Source organism: Condylura cristata, unplaced genomic scaffold, assembly GCF_000260355.1.
Source record: "Condylura cristata isolate star-nosed mole 26May11 unplaced genomic scaffold, ConCri1.0 scaffold00008, whole genome shotgun sequence".
Lineage (NCBI taxonomy): Eukaryota > Metazoa > Chordata > Mammalia > Eulipotyphla > Talpidae > Condylura > Condylura cristata.
In genome coordinates, this window is record NW_004567109.1 from 15,871,720 (window position 1) to 15,888,570 (window position 16,851).

The 16,851-nt window shown below is 46.1% G+C and overlaps 2 protein-coding genes across 2 annotated transcripts in view; one reads left to right on the forward strand and one right to left on the reverse strand.

Annotated features, from left to right (window-relative positions):
• The window catches only part of HDAC1 (histone deacetylase 1), a 28,337-nt gene extending 13,387 nt beyond the window's left edge, over positions 1 to 14,950 (forward strand). Inside the window, exons 3-14 of the mRNA XM_004678742.2 lie at positions 2,505 to 2,622; positions 6,568 to 6,642; positions 8,257 to 8,395; positions 8,850 to 8,991; positions 10,286 to 10,378; positions 11,972 to 12,080; positions 12,160 to 12,300; positions 12,833 to 12,941; positions 13,033 to 13,163; positions 13,419 to 13,571; positions 14,053 to 14,098; positions 14,367 to 14,950. Coding sequence (XP_004678799.1) covers positions 2,505 to 2,622; positions 6,568 to 6,642; positions 8,257 to 8,395; positions 8,850 to 8,991; positions 10,286 to 10,378; positions 11,972 to 12,080; positions 12,160 to 12,300; positions 12,833 to 12,941; positions 13,033 to 13,163; positions 13,419 to 13,571; positions 14,053 to 14,098; positions 14,367 to 14,394 — 1,284 coding nt within the window. The 3' untranslated portion in view covers positions 14,395 to 14,950. The remainder of the gene's footprint in view (positions 1 to 2,504; positions 2,623 to 6,567; positions 6,643 to 8,256; positions 8,396 to 8,849; positions 8,992 to 10,285; positions 10,379 to 11,971; positions 12,081 to 12,159; positions 12,301 to 12,832; positions 12,942 to 13,032; positions 13,164 to 13,418; positions 13,572 to 14,052; positions 14,099 to 14,366) is intronic.
• A 184-nt stretch (positions 14,951 to 15,134) lies between these two features.
• MARCKSL1 (MARCKS-like 1) overlaps positions 15,135 to 16,851 on the reverse strand; it is a 2,409-nt gene continuing 692 nt past the window's right edge. The window contains exon 2 of the mRNA XM_004678743.2: positions 15,135 to 16,395. Within this exon, the coding sequence (XP_004678800.1) occupies positions 15,886 to 16,395 (510 nt within the window). The 3' untranslated portion in view covers positions 15,135 to 15,885. The remainder of the gene's footprint in view (positions 16,396 to 16,851) is intronic.

A 16,851-nucleotide genomic window follows, 5' to 3' on the forward strand; every position in this document is an offset into this window, starting at 1 on the left:
TATATATATATATATATTACATCATTCTTTCTTTTTGTATGATGCATGCTTTCTCCTCTCAGGTGTAGTCATGTGAATTTCCCACCACCAGTTCATCTGTACACCAACCCATAGTCCCTTGTGTGCTTTTTCTCCTCCCAACCCCCACGCCCATTTTGACCCTTCTCCTCCTCCCTTGCAGAATGTCTCTGATTTATAGTTGTCTGTTGATTTTGATTTTTAATTTATTATAATTACTTTTTTCCCCCCTGATCCCCTTTTATTTGGTTCTTTTACATTCCTCCGATAAGTGAAACCACCCAGTATTTTTATTTTTGTTTCTGGCTTATTTCACTGAGAATAATCCCTTCCAATTCCATCCATGTTTCTGTGAATGGCATCAGTTTATCTTTTTTGATTGCTGGGCAATAGTCCATTGTATATATATACCACATCTTCTTGATCCAGTCATTTAATTTTGGGCATTTGGGTTTTCAACATCTTACCTATTGTAAATAGTGCTGCAATAAACAAAGGGGTGCAGGTATCCTTTTGAATTAATGTTTTTGTGTCCTTTAGATAGATTCCTAGGAATGGAATTGCTGGATCATTTGGAAACTCCATTTTTAGTAGTTTGAGGAACCTCCACACAGCTTTCCATAGTGGTTACACCAATTTGCGTTCTCACCAGCAGTGTAGGAGTTTCTTTAGAAACTGATTTTTTTTTTTAAAGATTTATTTATGCTTACAGAACTGGGGTACAGGCCAGAGGTGTGATGGGTGAGAAGATTCACCAGAAACATAGTGGGGAGCAGAAAAGGCAGATTGACAAAGTACACTGCTGAGGGTAGCACCTGGCCGGTCAGCTCCCTGGCCAGCTCCCTGGCTGGGGATGGAATTCTTTCTGCAGTGGCTTTGGAGAGCTTCATAATGCGGTGCTTTAACCCATTGCGCCACCAGGGAGAGTCCTAGAAACTGATTTTTAATGCCTCTAACCTCTCAACAAGTTGTTAGGTCTAGTTTGATGTGTCTCTAGGATCTGTGGATGGGGCTGGCCGGGAACTTTGGAATTAGGAATCTGGAGCTCAGAGCAGTGATCAGGATGGAGTGAGAGTTTGGGAAGTCATCTGTCTAGAAAAGTTAGTAAAAGTATAGCTTTGGCCTTATTGCCAAGAGGATAAAGGACTTAGCATAATAAAAGTTAGAATTTGGAGCCAAGTTTTCTTCTTTTTCTTACTATGGGTTTTTGTTTGCTTGTTTTGTTTGTTTTCCCTTCTTTTTGCTAGAATAGTATCTGTCTGTCTTATATTCCTCAATGGATTAAATGAGGATCAGCTAGAATCTGGAACCAAATCACCTATCTGACTTATTAGCTCTGTAACCTTGTGAAAATTAGTTAACCAACCTCTCTTTGTTGTATTGTTTCCTTACTGCAAAATGAGGATAATAGTAGAACTTTTAAAAGCTGTTGTGAAGATCATATGAGATGATACAAAACTCTTGTAAAAGTAATTGGCAGTGTATGCACTCGGTGTTAGCTATGTATTGAAAGTGCTTTATAAACTATAATAAAAGTATTTGTGATTAGAAGAGAAGAGGGTCATCTCTGAAGAAGACCTATCTGTGAAGGATGAAAGGAAGAGTTTTTTTTAAAGGGGAAGAAGGAATCTGAATGATGGGCTAACCAGGAAATTATCAAGGATAATTTGGGGAGGATGTGATTGGTATGATGACTTATAGAGGAATTTCCATCTATTTCAATTATCATTAGTCACCCTTTTTTCCTTGAACTCTTGAAAACATTTCATCCATAGTTATATATTGTTACAAAATTGTTGCAAAATTAAAAACAGGTAGTAAGTTGGGAAGCACTTCACAGTTTACATAGAGGTTAAACAATCCTGCCCAGTTCTCATAACTTCTCTTCGAGATAGATATTGTTATCCTTATTCAGTAAATGTGGAAATTGAGGCTCAAGAAGTAGACTTGACTAGGGCACAAAATTTGAGTTGTATCGCCCAGGTCTTCTGAGACCAAATCTCCTTTGATAATTTATTAGAATCTAAGTTTAGACTAGATAAATTAAATTATAAGGTTCTTTTCTTTTTTAAGATTTATTTATTTATGCATACAGAACTGGGGTACAGGCCAGACGTGCAGAGGGTAAGAGGACTCACCAGAGACAGAGTAGGGAGCAGAACAGGCAGACTGACTGAAATACCCTGCTGAGAAGAGCAGTGGGAGGCACAGGAGAGGTCTGCCATGCCTTGTGGGTCAGCCCCTGGCTGGGGATCGAACTTGTGCTGCAGTGGCTATGATAACTTCATAGTGCTGTGCTTTAATCCATTGCACCACCAGGGAGGACCCTAGATTATAAATTTCTTGCGGCCTGATCTAAGTAGTGATTTATTTTTTCCTTTAAGCACCTAGTGTGATGTTGGACAGAAAATAAGTGTTCAAACTAGATTGAGTAAAGATTGGCATTAATCAAGAATAACATGTCCATTCTCCTCTCTGTCCTCTAGCGGCCTCACAAAGCCAATGCTGAGGAGATGACCAAGTACCACAGCGATGACTACATTAAATTCTTGCGTTCCATCCGCCCAGATAACATGTCTGAGTACAGCAAGCAGATGCAAAGATGTAAGTCGTTTCTGTTGCCTTCGCTCTCAGGCCCCCAGGTGGAACGCCCTTGCGCTCCCAGCCCTCGTCCCTCTCTTCAGCTCACATCTTCCCCAGGGAGCCAGGGTACTTGTTTCCCTTAAGTCTGGTATCCTGATGGTAATACAGAATAGAGGTTGAACTTGGTCCAGTTAGGTTCATAGCACTGTGCCAAGAAAAGTGTAAGTATTATAATACAAAAAACCCCAGCTTGGGGAGGGGAAAAGATACAGGTTCTGGTTCTGACTATTGACTGAACAACTAATATCGTAGGCCAGATTCTAGGTGGATGTAATCTTTTGAGTTGAGGTCCCTGTGCCCTGGGACATGAAAATCAGAAAGGATCCCATTTCAGAAGCCACACTCAATTTGTGAGAATGTTGGAGGGTGTGTTAGCTCTGCGGGAGTGATAGGTTTCAAATATGGGAAGAGGCCATTATACCTGACTGCTCCCTTAATTTAGCAACTATCTTTAAACAACTTAGATCTCATATAATGAAACGTCACAGGATTGTCCAGAAGAAACTTTGACTACCTGATGATTGCTTACTTTGAAAAAATCAGGACATCTGAAACCCTTGTTATTACTACTGGCTCTAATTAGTCTGGCTCTGAAGGCAGTTTTATTTATTCATTAAATAACCTTGTAGTAGTAGTGACTACCGAGCCTCAGAGGTCTTCTTTGAAACATGAAGCTTCTTTGCCACCCTCAACTCCAGATGCTGCTGGCCCCTTCAGGGAGGTATTTGCTCTCTGAATTGGCAAGGCCTTAGTCCCTTCTGAGGTGAGGCAAATTCATTTCTTTGCTCTAGATGACTTTGGGGTTTCCATAACCTTTCTAGCCCAACGATCAAGCTCCACTCTCAGCAGAGGGGACACAGAGGAACAACTTGATATTGAAGCAAGAAAATGGACGTTAATATCTTGTTTTGAATCCGTTAGCGCTGCCACTTAGTTATGTGTTCTTGAATAAATCTCCTAGCCTCTCTGAGATTTGATTTTTCTTTCTGTAAAAGGAAGATAATAGTGCCTATTTCATGGTGGAGGTTGGAGATAATGTATTCAAAGCACGAACTGTCAGTGAATAGTAGCTTTTGCTGTTATAACTTATCATTTCTATTATTTTCAAATCTGTCAAGGCAGACAAAATATTAGGCCCTTATGGTGCACAGGTTTGGCATTGGCTACCAGTTTGCTCAGTTTTCCTGAAACCAGCATTTTAAAGTTGTGCATAAATGAGGTCTGGGTTTTTCTCTCATTGGAGATGGGGTAGGAAGGATGAGGCTCTCCAAGGACTTCAGGCAATTTATTGACTTGATTCATACTCTGGTGAGTAGAATTGAGCTTTTAAAAAAATTTACCAACACTTAACCTAGGACATTATATATAGGTATATAATAAGAGCAAGTAAATCAGATTTTCTTGCTCTTGACTGGAAATAAATTATTGCTTTATGGTCACTCTGAGATTTTAAGAATTTTTTAAGGACTTATTTTTTATTTAATTATACATATAAGAACTGAGGGCCAGAGTTACAGTGGGTGAGAGGACTCACCAGTGGGGAGACAAAGTGGGGAGCAGAAGAGGCAGATATACACTGAAATACACTGCTGAGGGGAGCAGTTGGCACAACAGGAGAGGTCTGCTGTACCTTGCCGGTTAGCTACCTGGCTGGGCAGCTTGAATTTGTTGAGACTTTAACCCCTGCATCACCAACGAGGCCTAAGATGTTGAGAATTTTGATCAGAAGCTCTGAACTAATATTTAATTAGTGAAAATGAGAGCATGCATATATGTGTGTTTTTGTTTTTGTTTTGGCAAGATAGTCGATCATGGTGAAAACATGATAAATGGGATCCATGGTGGTAAAATGCGAAATTTTCTTATCCATTTTACAGGCATATACATGGAGGCCTGAGGATGTGAAATGACTTTTCAGAGTCTTATGGTAAACTGGTAGAATGGAGACTGGAACTCCAGTCTCCTGATTTTGGAATACTTTTAAAAATGTTGCATAAAGTATTTCAGAGACACAGGAACAATATAAAAAATAAGAGCATCCATGTACTCACTATCAAACCTAAGAAAGAAAATATTACCGGTGTAATCGAAGCCTGAACAGCTCTCTCCTTGACCACGTACCCTTTCCTACTTCTCCCAGTTACCTCCTCTGCCAGCTGAGGTATAAGTACTAGCCCAGAGTCACTGTTCAATCCCATACATCTCTTCCTGCAATATGCTTTTTACTGCCTTCCCTGACTACCTCTCTCCCCCCATCTCTTGCTTAGTATTGTCCCCCTTCAGTCTAAAACTGGCTGAAGAATGAGAGAAAAGTAGTTATTGTGGGAAGAAGGAAAACTCATAGAAAAGTCCTCCTGGCCTCACAGGTTAGCCCAAACAAAGCTCTGCTCTCTCATTTTCCCTCTCTCTGTCTCTAAGCACACAGCTTGTTGAGCTGGGAATAAATGTGCTAACCATTTGAACCACATGTTGGTTTTGGGCTTGAAGGAAAACACGTTTTTCTTTTGTCTGAAATACCCTTTTCCTCCCAGGGAGGTTCCACATTCCAAATGGGAGTATAAGCAAAACTTTGGAAATCCAGGCTGGCCAAATCCACTGAAGAAGGCAGCAGCAAGAGGGGAAATCAATGTGGATAAATAGCCATGTCAGTAAGCACCAAAGTGCTTACTGACATGGCTTCCCACTCTTTACCTGGAAGTGGGGAAGAGCCCCTCATTGCTCACCCCCTTATGCAGGCCACACTTCCTTGGGACACTTACTGTGGTGGGGCACCAGGTTAGGGCACCCTTCTTTAAATTTGGGCTATTCCAGAGTTAATCCTCTGTGGTTATTGCAAACCCTAAGCTCCAGCTGTGTCTCAGAGGCCCCATAATGCACTCTGTGCCCTCTTACTTCCCATCCTAGGGCTTCTCCTCCTGGCTCTACTTTGGGAACTCCTACTGATATTAGTGGGTATAACGGGAAGACTGGGGAAGAGAATAAGGGTCTGGCCCTCCCTGCCCCTACGTCCAACGTCCTCTGTATCACTGACGTCTCAGCAGTGTCCTTTTTGCGAGGGGAGAGCTGGCCGTAGGTGCCTCTCTAACTCTGCACGTCTGCAGCCTTCAGGCGTGCTGCCCTTCCAGTCTCTTTCATTTTGTGTGCATTATTGTTTGTGTGGGTTTCCTCATTACGTGTTCATAGGTACTTTTCTCCCTTTACACCTGAGTAACTTACTCCAGTTGTCACTTGGGGGTGTAGCAGAAAGAGCTCCAGACTTTGGGAGTCAAGACACTGGGACCCTGGTTCTGGGTCTGCCACCACCCGGATACATAATCCTGGGCAAGTCGCTTCGAATCTGTGCTCTACACAGTGATGTTGATGACTTCTGTCTAGCTCCTGGAGTTCTCACAAGCATCAAACAAGACTGTGTGTGGATATTGTCCCAGCCTTTTAAGACAGTCAGACTTGTGCTGATTACTGCCTCTGCTATTTACCAGCAGTTCACCTTTCTGAAAGTCAGATCAAATTCTACCTCAGAAGGTGTGTGAGGATAAACGACATTAGGTATTTAAAGCACTTAGCACAGTGTCTGGTGCACTGTTAAGCACTCAGTGAGTGAGCTTTCTCATTGGTCAGCTGAAGGGAGAGGGCCAGCAACAAACCTTACAAAATTTAGCTGGAAAAAGAGGCTACTTACTAATTATTGTTTCTCCATACAAAATTTCCAGTCATCTTTTAACAATTTAGTATCACTTATAGATACTGAGCCAACAGTCAGAGAAGTGAAATGGTTTGACCCAGTCACACAGTGAGTAAGCGATAGACCCTGGAATCCAAATTCTATGCTTTTCCATTAGTTCATAAATATGTGAGCAAAAACTAAAGGAAATTGTGAAAATTAATCTTTTGCTTTTGTCTTTCAAGTCAACGTCGGTGAGGACTGTCCAGTATTTGATGGCCTGTTCGAGTTCTGTCAGTTGTCTACTGGTGGCTCTGTGGGTAAGGACGACACATCCACTCCTTAAGGGCTGTGTGGACTGCCCTTAGGTCACTATTCCACCAGGCACCTGACCTGTGGCCAAGTAAAATAGTTCTGAGACTTGAGGTTTTGAAATGTCCTTTGGGTTCAGTCTCAGCCCAGGTTTAATCTCTGTCATGCTGCTGGCAGGTGTCCTTGACTCTCTCCCCTACAAAGAGAGCTTCTATATAGGAATTCCCTACAGACCTCGGGCTTGTTGCGATGCAGTACATAAAAGCAATTTGTGAACTGTAGAGTGCTCTAACAGCGGAAGGTGTCATCACCTATATCTTATACAAAGAGCATGCTAATTGCCTTTAGAGGGTAGAAATACTCTCCACATATTTCCCACTTTCATAAGTAACTTCTGAATTACTTCTAGGATTACTCTAAAAAACTTTTTTTTAAGATTTTTATCTATTTATTTTTGAAGATTTTTATTTTTGCAGAGAAGAACTGGAGTGAGAAGTGTGGGCGGTGAGAGGATTCACCAGAGACAGAGTGGGGAACAGACAGGCAGATTTACTGAAACACACTGCTGAGGGGAGCAGCGGGCGAGACAGGAGAGGTCTGCTGCACCGTATGTGGGTCAGCGCGGGTCTGGCATAGAACTCTGGCCTTAGTGGCGATGGGGCTGAGACTTAACCCTTAGGCCACCAGGGAGGCCCCTAAACTTTCTTCACGAATAATTATTTTCCTATGACCGTTGTTATCTGACAGTCCCTCCCCCCATATAATCTCAGAAAATAAAAAAGTGCACAGGAAAAATTGCCCAGTCACGCTGTTCACAGATAACCATTTGGTGTTTATACATCCTTTTGTTTTTCTGTGTGTATATATCTGGATATAACATACATCTACCTTTACAAATGTTTTGCATTTAATAGAGTTTTGTGTCCGTATTTTTTTACTTAGTATATTCAAAAAATTTCTCTATAGTATGGGGTAGCATGATTTCTGGTGGCTACATGATTATTCCATGTTATGGATCTACTTTGGTTGATACACCTGGCCTACTCTTGTTGAATCATTTGGATTGTTTGTTTGTTTGTTTTTATCGCTATTGAAGTTATAATGCAACAATTGTACTTCCACATATGAGCATGTATTTCTTCTTGGGCCTGTTTTGTACTTTGAACCTCTGTTGCCTTTTGTGCCTTCAGAAATTTTGACTGTGAACCACAGTAAGACATACATTTACACATGCAATTCAGGGTATATACATACATTCTCTCTGGCTCTGAAGCTGAAGTTTCACAGAAAAGTCGTTACTTTACCAGTATCCTGATATTTTTCTTCTATTTCATTTAAATATGAATGCATTTTTGTGTGTATATATATAAACCTTGACATACTAAACCACAGTTAAAACCCATTACCACTCACAGTTTAGAAAACAGTTTTTTTTTTTTAAGAGTAGCCAATATCCTGTATTCTCCCTGCTGTAGTGGGGTGGGAGGGAGAAGACTTGCTTGTGAATTGCACGATATAGCTGTTGAATAAGCAGGTCCTGCCTTCTTAGTGGGTTCCCTAGGCTTGCGGGGAAGGGGAGAGTGGCTTGGTAACAGGTTTATGTTCTCTTTTTCCATGCCCAGCAAGTGCTGTGAAACTTAATAAGCAACAGACGGACATCGCTGTGAATTGGGCTGGGGGCCTGCACCATGCAAAGAAGTCCGAGGCATCTGGCTTCTGTTACGTCAATGATATCGTCTTGGCCATCCTGGAACTGCTAAAGTATGCCTACCTGGCCTTGTCTCTTGGAAGAGCACCTTAGGCCAGGTTCCCACTTCCCTCTCCCCTGGGCTTGCTTCCCTAGTTTGCCTTTCCTAGCAGTGTGCTGGCTAGGATGTGTTCGGTGTCTCTGGCCATCCTCTCCTTGACGGGGTCTTGGTTTGATCTGAGCCCACGGCAAGATCAGGGGCAGGTGCTGCTCAGATCCTGCCTCCAGAGTGTCCCTGTGTGGCTGGAGTTGACCCTGGCTGTAGAGTAGGAAGATCGGACTTGGTCGGCTTGGTCAGGCCTCTGGAGACACCCTGCCGCTCTTCCACCTTCCTTCAGCCAGTTTCCACGTCTCTGGTGCTTAGAGATACCTGAGGGAGGCAGCCAGCCCGGTAAGCTGGGACCTGGCGCCCTTGGCGCGTCCCACTCCCAAAGAACCCCCAGGCCCCTGACCCCCTTCTGATCCTAGGTATCACCAGAGGGTGCTGTATATTGACATTGATATTCACCATGGCGATGGCGTGGAAGAGGCCTTCTATACTACAGACCGGGTCATGACTGTGTCCTTCCATAAATACGGAGAATACTTCCCAGGAACTGGGGACCTGCGGGTAAGAACTTCCTTCAGAGACCAACTAGCTCCCCTTCTTTCACAAGTCTAACTTCCTGTCTTATGTCACCAAAAACCACTTTCTGCCTCGTCTACTATTCAGAACACCACACCTAAGCCTGCAACACCTGCCACAGTCCCCGTCACTCCTTATTCCCTTCCTCATTCTGTAGGAGAATGAGGGCTGGGAGCGATCGGAGTCTCTTGACTTCATGCACTGGTCTCCTGGTCAAGCTGGTTGCATCACACTTCAGATTATCTCCCTATCGCTTAGTTTTAGGTTAGAAATGTCAGATTTTTTTCCCCTAGGCTAGGAATTGGACCTTTATTGACCATCTCAAGAGTTCTTAACATTTTTAGATCACCCTTCTCGAAATTTTTTTTAAAGATTTATTTATGCATATAAGAGTTCGGGTATAGTCCAGAGGTCCAGGGGGATTCAGAGGTCCAGAGGATTCACCAGAGACGTAGTGGGGAGCAGAATAAGCAGATCTGCTGAAATACACTGCTGATGGGAGCATAGGTGAGACAGGAGCGGTCTGCTGTGCCATGTGGGTCAGCTCGTGCTGCAGTGGCTGCCAAGTGCTTTATAGTGCTGAGATTTAACCCCTGGCGCCACTAGGAGGGCCCTCTCTTTCACTTTTCTGACTGAAAGCTGTGGCCTCTCCAGAAAAGTACATGAAACTTTGCATCTGATATTAAGTAGTTAATGGGTATCTTCATGGGCTTCTGGATAACAATCTTTAAAGTGACTGAACTGTTCTATCTGCTTCTGTGATCATGAACACAGTGAAACTATCTACTTGGTCTTGCCACTAGCTGCTGGGTGAAAAAGTGATACTAATTCAGTACCATGGCAAGGGTGGAATAACTACAAACTTGCAATTTTGAAGAGCTTTTTTTTTTTTTTTTTCATTTTTGTTTCCCATCCACACCTCTCTAGAGAACAGTAGGGAGTAAAAAAGTGAGCAGTAAAAACTCTGTGGAAAGAAGAGGGTTGTTGGGGATGATCTAGCCACCAGCCTACTCTAACCTACTCCACAGGTAGAGATCTTGTGCTGTGGGGTATACTATTCAATTTCTGGCCTGATAAAAATTTTTCAGAGAACAGGCTCTGTCCTGAGGCCAGTGAGGGAATGGTACTAACAAAGGTACCACTGTTATGTCCCTGTCCCAATTCAAAGGCTCAGCTCGTCTCTGAGAGCCACCACCTCTTTACTCAGCCTTCCAGGAACCGTACTTAACTTACTGCTAACTTCATCTTTCATTTTTACTGTAATGTTCCTCTTGATTAGGATATTGGGGCTGGCAAAGGCAAGTATTATGCTGTTAACTACCCGCTCCGAGATGGGATTGATGATGAGTCATATGAGGCCATTTTCAAGCCGGTAAGTGTCTTGTCTACCACATGGGCTACAAACAGAATTGGTCTAAGGGAGGGTGAGTTAAATGGCAAAGTACCACCTGGGACTCTCTTCCTGGTGAAAGGCTGGTGATGTTTCAGCCTTGGATTGTTTGATTGTTTACTCTGTAGCCAGGTAGAGGAACAAAATTCATCCAGATTTTTTTTTTTTTTTTTTAAGATTTATATATGCTTCTAGAACTGGGGTACAGGCCAGATGTGTGGTGGGTGAGAAGATTCACCAGAGACAGAATAGGGAACAGAACAGGCTGAAATACACTGCTAAGGGGAGCAGCAGCGGGTCAGGAAAGGTCTCACCTCCCTGGCCAGGGATTGAACTCATGCTGCAGTGGCTTCATAGAGCTTCATAGTATAGTGCTTTAACCCATTGCACCTCCAGGGAGACCCATCAGGATATTTGTTAATACCTTCTGTGAGATACAAGAATATTCAAGACATAGGACCTTTTAGACTTCAGAGACTGTGGTGGGCACATACCCATCGTGTGAATGAATAGAGGGTGGGAGACACTGCGCCTAATGGGGGAGGGGGAGTCAAAGAGGATGCCATAGAGGTGGTGACATTTGAGCTGGAATTTGAAAGTGAGGAATCGCCCGTGCATAGGACCTGAGGGGCAGGGTGGCATTCAGGGAACAGTATGGCAGAAATGCCAGTTAGGTAGCCGTATGTAGGCCAGTGTGAGATGCAGAAGGGATGTTACAGGACATGGTAGGGGAAGTATGTTGGGGTCATTATTTCATTACTCATTATTGAATGCCCTGCCAAATAGTTAAATCTTCACCTGGAAGCAGCAAGGAGTCAGTAATAGAGTCTAAACCTACTATGGCCGGGTCCTTCTGTAGATACCGGGTGTCCGCTATGCGCCTGTACAGGAGCTGACAGAGTAGGGACCGAGAAGTGAAATGCCTTCTCTCAACACAAGGCTCAAATCTCAGATCTACCAGATGAGAAGATGCAGGTTTCATAAAGGGAGTGGCACTGGAATTTGGGAGAAAGGGGAAGACTTAGGGAGTTAAGGAAGGCTATTCTGGGAAGGCTAGAGGACTCTTGGACATCCTGTGCAGTTAGCAAACTGAAATGCTGTATCTGCTGAAAAGACATGTTAGTGTGTATATATAAAATCAAATATTTATTTTTCTTAAGATTTATATTTTATGCATGCATACAAGGACTGGGGTGTAGGTCAGAGTTGCGGGGGGTAAGATGATCACCAGAGACAGAGTGGGAACAGAACTGGCGATCTTCTGAGACAGGAGAGTGGGTTAGCTCCTTGACTAGGGTTTGAACACATGCCGTAGTGGCTGGCAGTAGCTTGAGAGCACTGAGACTTTTACTTTTGCACCTCAAGGGAGGCCCCTGAATATTTTACTTTTATGGAAAAAAATTACAGTGGGGAAATGAGAACCCCAGGCTGAGGCTCCCTTTTCTCTACCACCCGGCATGAGACATGGGAGAGTAGGGCTGGGTGATAAAAAGAAAGTGCCTCACTGTCCTCTCCAGCTCTGAACCATGAATAGCTTTTCTTGAGGCTGGTGGTGACCAGGATATGTCCTTCTAGGTCATGTCCAAAGTAATGGAGATGTTCCAGCCTAGCGCGGTCGTCTTACAGTGCGGCTCTGACTCCCTCTCTGGGGATCGGCTAGGTTGCTTCAATCTGACCATTAAAGGTGAGACCAGGTAGCAAAGGGATGGTTGGGCAGAGTCCTTCTGATGCTCCTGTAACTGAGTACCCTTCTCCTACCAAAGGGCATGCCAAGTGTGTAGAATTTGTGAAGAGCTTCAATTTGCCTATGCTGATGCTGGGAGGAGGTGGCTACACCATCCGTAATGTCGCCCGGTGCTGGACATATGAAACAGCCGTGGCCCTGGACACAGAGATCCCGAATGGTAACAGCTGCACAGAGCTTACAACCCCTTTCCCAGAGGTCACATGGCCCTTCTTCATGCTCATCATCGATTCTCTTGTGTGTCCTGTTGTGACTGACAGATGGTGGCCATCAGTTTTTTTGAGATGCATTTGACCCTGCCCCCTCTTCTTCCTGCTCTGATCTGAACAAAAGTATCAGTGGTTACCTATACCTTTTGAAGTGTCTATTCTAGAGGGTAACTGGGAGAGTTAGTGAAGTGTCTCAGTGAACACTGCCTAAATTTTTCTAAACCCCGGAGCGACTTGGGCCCTCTTAGAGTAAGATACACACACACACACACACACACACACACACACACACAGACATTGGTGTGAACATTGCAGAATAGTTTTTAAAAGGTTGAAATGCTACAGGCACGCAAGTCTTATCCTTATCTTGGAGATACTCTTCTCTGATAGATGAAAAAACAAGTGCAGATAAACCTACAGTGCTCTTCTCTGGGGCCCCTGGTGGCCTGGTCTTTTGACTCTCTTGTTCCCTGCCCCAATTAGAGCTTCCATACAACGACTACTTTGAATACTTTGGACCGGATTTCAAACTTCACATCAGCCCTTCCAATATGACTAACCAGAACACTAACGAGTACCTGGAGAAGATCAAGTGAGTACTTCCCTTGCAACCCTGGGTGAGCTCTTTGGGCCCCTTGCATCCCTGACCAGAGCCCAGTCACCTTCTCTACCGTTGACCATAGGCAGCGACTGTTTGAGAACCTGAGAATGCTGCCCCATGCGCCTGGGGTCCAAATGCAGGCGATTCCTGAGGATGCCATCCCAGAGGAGAGTGGAGATGAGGACGAGGAAGACCCTGACAAGCGCATCTCAAGTGAGACTCAGTCGCATTTGTACCTTCCCACTCTTGACTTCGTGCCACCTTCCCTGGTCCCATCTTCCCAAGCTACCCACCCATTGAGAAACCCAAGTTCTAGTGCCTGTAGGAACAATCTAAAGGGCCTGAGTTCCTCCTCATCCTCGCCCCTCACACACACCGTCCCTTCCAGGTCTCTTGCGAGAACACACAGGAAGCACTAGGCACAGAGATAAAGAACCTTTTCTCACCCATATCTCCATTGCTTCTCAGTCTGTTCCTCTGACAAACGAATTGCCTGTGAGGAAGAATTCTCAGACTCTGATGAGGAGGGAGAAGGTGGCCGCAAGAACTCTTCTAACTTCAAAAAAGCCAAGAGAGTCAAAACAGAAGATGAGAAAGAAAAAGACCCCGAAGAGAAGAAAGGTGGGTCTTGAGCCTTAGGCCCCCCCACCCTCCAGGAGCTGAATCTGTGTGGGCACAGGGAGGTTGCTGACTTAGGCCAGCTCTGTGGACCTGTTAGTGTCTCCCAAAAGTCGCAGGGCCCACAGAAGCAACTCGCCCTCTCCACTGAGGCCTGCCTGGCACTAGAGCCCAGGACAAGCCTGGGCTCCCCATGGTCAGGAGCCTTGGCTCTCCCATACCACCCAAGCACTTTTCCCAACACTTCACCCATTTCCCAGGGGGCTGCCTCCACCCACCCGCCTCAGGCTCTAGCAGGCTGGAAAACCGGTCTAACCTGTTTGTCCTCTTTGGGGCTCACTGGGAGGATCTGGGATAGGCTTTCTCTTTTGTGCGTCCACTGGGCTCTAGTGTTAAGGGGTTTTCAGGGTAAGTAGAGACCCCATGGGTCTTCCACTGGGCTGCCCTCTTGAATCCTAAGAGTTTCTACATTCTTATGTTCTAGAAGTCACAGAAGAGGAGAAGGCTGAAGACAAGCAAGAAGCCAAAGGGTGAGGAAGCAGTCTGTCAGCTATCTCCCTGGCATTGAAGCACCAGCCCCTTTGTCCCACCACGCTGAGGGAAGGCACAGGGACAGCTGGTCCTGTTTACAAAGGCTTCTTTCAGGGATCGGGCTGTCTCTGCAGTTCTAGGCTGCGCTAGGAAGCCAGCGCCTTGAGCAGTCACCTGGGCGTGGGCTCTGTGGAAGTCATTGTACTCACTCTTGCTTCAGGGCCGCTAGGGTGGGTTATCTCATGACAATCTCTGCTCTCTCCACAGGGTCAAGGAGGAGGTCAAGTTGGCCTGAGCAGACCTCTCCAGTTCTGGCATCTTGCCAGACCCCAACCTTTCTCCCCAAGCCCCCTCAGATTTTATATTTTCTATCTCTCTGCATATTTATGTAAAAATATATTAAATATAAATATTCCCGGGGACTAGAACCAGAACCCTGAGCCCAGGCACATATGCCAAGTGACCTTTTAGCAGCTATCTTGCTTCCCCAATTCCTAAATTTTAAACCTTATAAAAAGGGTGCTGGATCTGAGTGGAAGGGATACTCTTCAAAGCACAACATCCTGAAAGCCTGTGCCTCTACAGAGGCATTCTTATTGAATATTCTACAAGGGGTGGCTGGATTCTTCATGGCCCCTGTTCTTTGTAGGCTCCTTAAAGGCAACAGCAGCCACTTTCAGGTTAGTTTAATCCTGGTATCTTTCTACCTGCCCCAGGTGAGCCAAGAGACTCGAGCTGCTGGCCTCCTGGCCTCCCTCAGCTCTGCCCGTGGAGATTGGCCCTATAGTTTCTTGACACTTTTTTTCATTTTTATGAGAATCTTTGTAATAAAATGGTACATTTCTATGCCTTCCTGAGCTTGTCTCCAAGCAGTATTCCCTGGGTTGACTTCAACTCCACTTCCTTGATCTCTGGGGTACATGAGGGCCTGGGCACTCCCTCAACAAGAAGCCCACACTTACCTGTCTTGGCCTTGAGGTTTGAGGTTAACCAGTCTTCTCACCATACCCCCAGACCACCATTAAAAAGCAGCACTAAAGGGACAACATTTATTCCTTTTCCAAATGTTACAGTAAAACCAGGTGGAAGAGAATGGTTTTAGCAGTTAGAAAAAAAAAAAGTACAAATCTGGAGTTTGGCCATTAAAAGTTATTTACAACAATGGGAGGGGGGAAAAAAGACAAGTTGTTTCACATTACAGACCTCCCCCCCCACCCCAAAGCCTAATACTTGCTTACCAAGTCAAAAAAGAGACAACAGTTGATTCCCAAGCTGGAGGTTTGAACTGGAGTAAGACAGTTATAAAACCTGGACAAGGGCAGTGTCTTCCCCAGCCCCGGTGCCACTAGGCACAGCACAAGAGACTGAAAACAGGGGAAGCTGGACACTCAGGGTTTGGGAGTGTAGGCACCCCACATCTGGCTCAGGGATTTGGGGAGTAAACAAAACCTACTTGGAAAAGAATTGGGGAAGAAAACCAGCAATCGCCTTCTGCAAGGGTTGGGGACAGGGAAGGCGGTAGGGCCAGGGCAGGGGCATTTCACATCACTAACCTAACTTGGGACACTGGGAGGGGCCACCTTCAACTGGCCTTAGGAGAAGACCAGAGGGTGATGGGAGAATCCACAAGAGGGAGAAGAGGAGAAGGGAATGTGGCTGGGAGGGGGCAACAGCCCCTTCCTTTCTGGGCACAGGAAGGCAGCCAGGGCATCAGGTCCAGGCAGTGACCTCACAAGGACAGCACAGTTTTTGCAGCTTTAGAGATCACCCACCTGCCCCCACCTAGCTACTCATTCTGCTCGCTGGCCGGTGTTGGACCACTCTCAGGCCCCGAGGGAGTGGACGGCTCTGCAGCCTGAGGCCCTGCCTCCTCTTCCGAATCTCCTCCCTTGGAGGCAGCGCTATCAGATCCCTTGGCTTGGGGCTCCTGGCTCTCGGGGGTAGCAACAGCCTTCCCTTCCTGGGCAGTGCCTTCCTCGCTGCTGGCACCGATCTCCCCCTGCTCCTGCTCTTCCTCCGTGGGTGAGGAGGCAGAAGAATCGCCCCCACCCTCCTTCCGATTTCTCTTGAAGGACAGGCCACTCAATTTGAAAGGCTTCTTGAAAGAGAATTTCTTCTTCTTCTTAGGGGTCTCCTTGGGGGCGGCGTCCCCTTTAGCCTCAGCACCCTGGCTAGGAGGTGCTGGCTCGATGGCATCACCAGTGGCCCCGGCTGCCTCCTCTGTTCCATTCACGGGGGCCGACTCCCCTTCACCCTTGGGGGATAAGTCTCCATTGCTTTTCACGTGGCCATTCTCCTGCAGGGCAGAGGAGACAGCAGTGAGGGCTGGGTCTCGCTATACCCGTTCCCCAGCCCCTTTCTGACGGCTTCCTGGCTAGGGGGTCAGGACTCTTCTGGTTGCAGCCTCACCCCCACACCCAGGATCCCGTCAAACATCTCCCTCCTGCCCCTCCAGGCGCGCTGGGACCGAGCGCGCAGAGGCCGCAGCCGGCAGGAGGCGCTGGGGTCCGTGGCCCCCCACCCACCTCCCCCGGGGCGCGCGCTCTATTCCGCGCAGAACCGCTCGGGGCTGCGGATCCCAGGCAGGCGGGCGAGCCCTGCCAGCCGATATTGGGCGGGAAGCCGCCCCGAGGCGCTATTCTCCGCACCTGGACGGCCCATTCCCCCAGTCTCCTGCTTTGTGTAAACGGCCCCCCACCCACCTCAGGCTTCCCATATCTCCACTTCCCACTAAGAAAGGACTGTGGCCCAC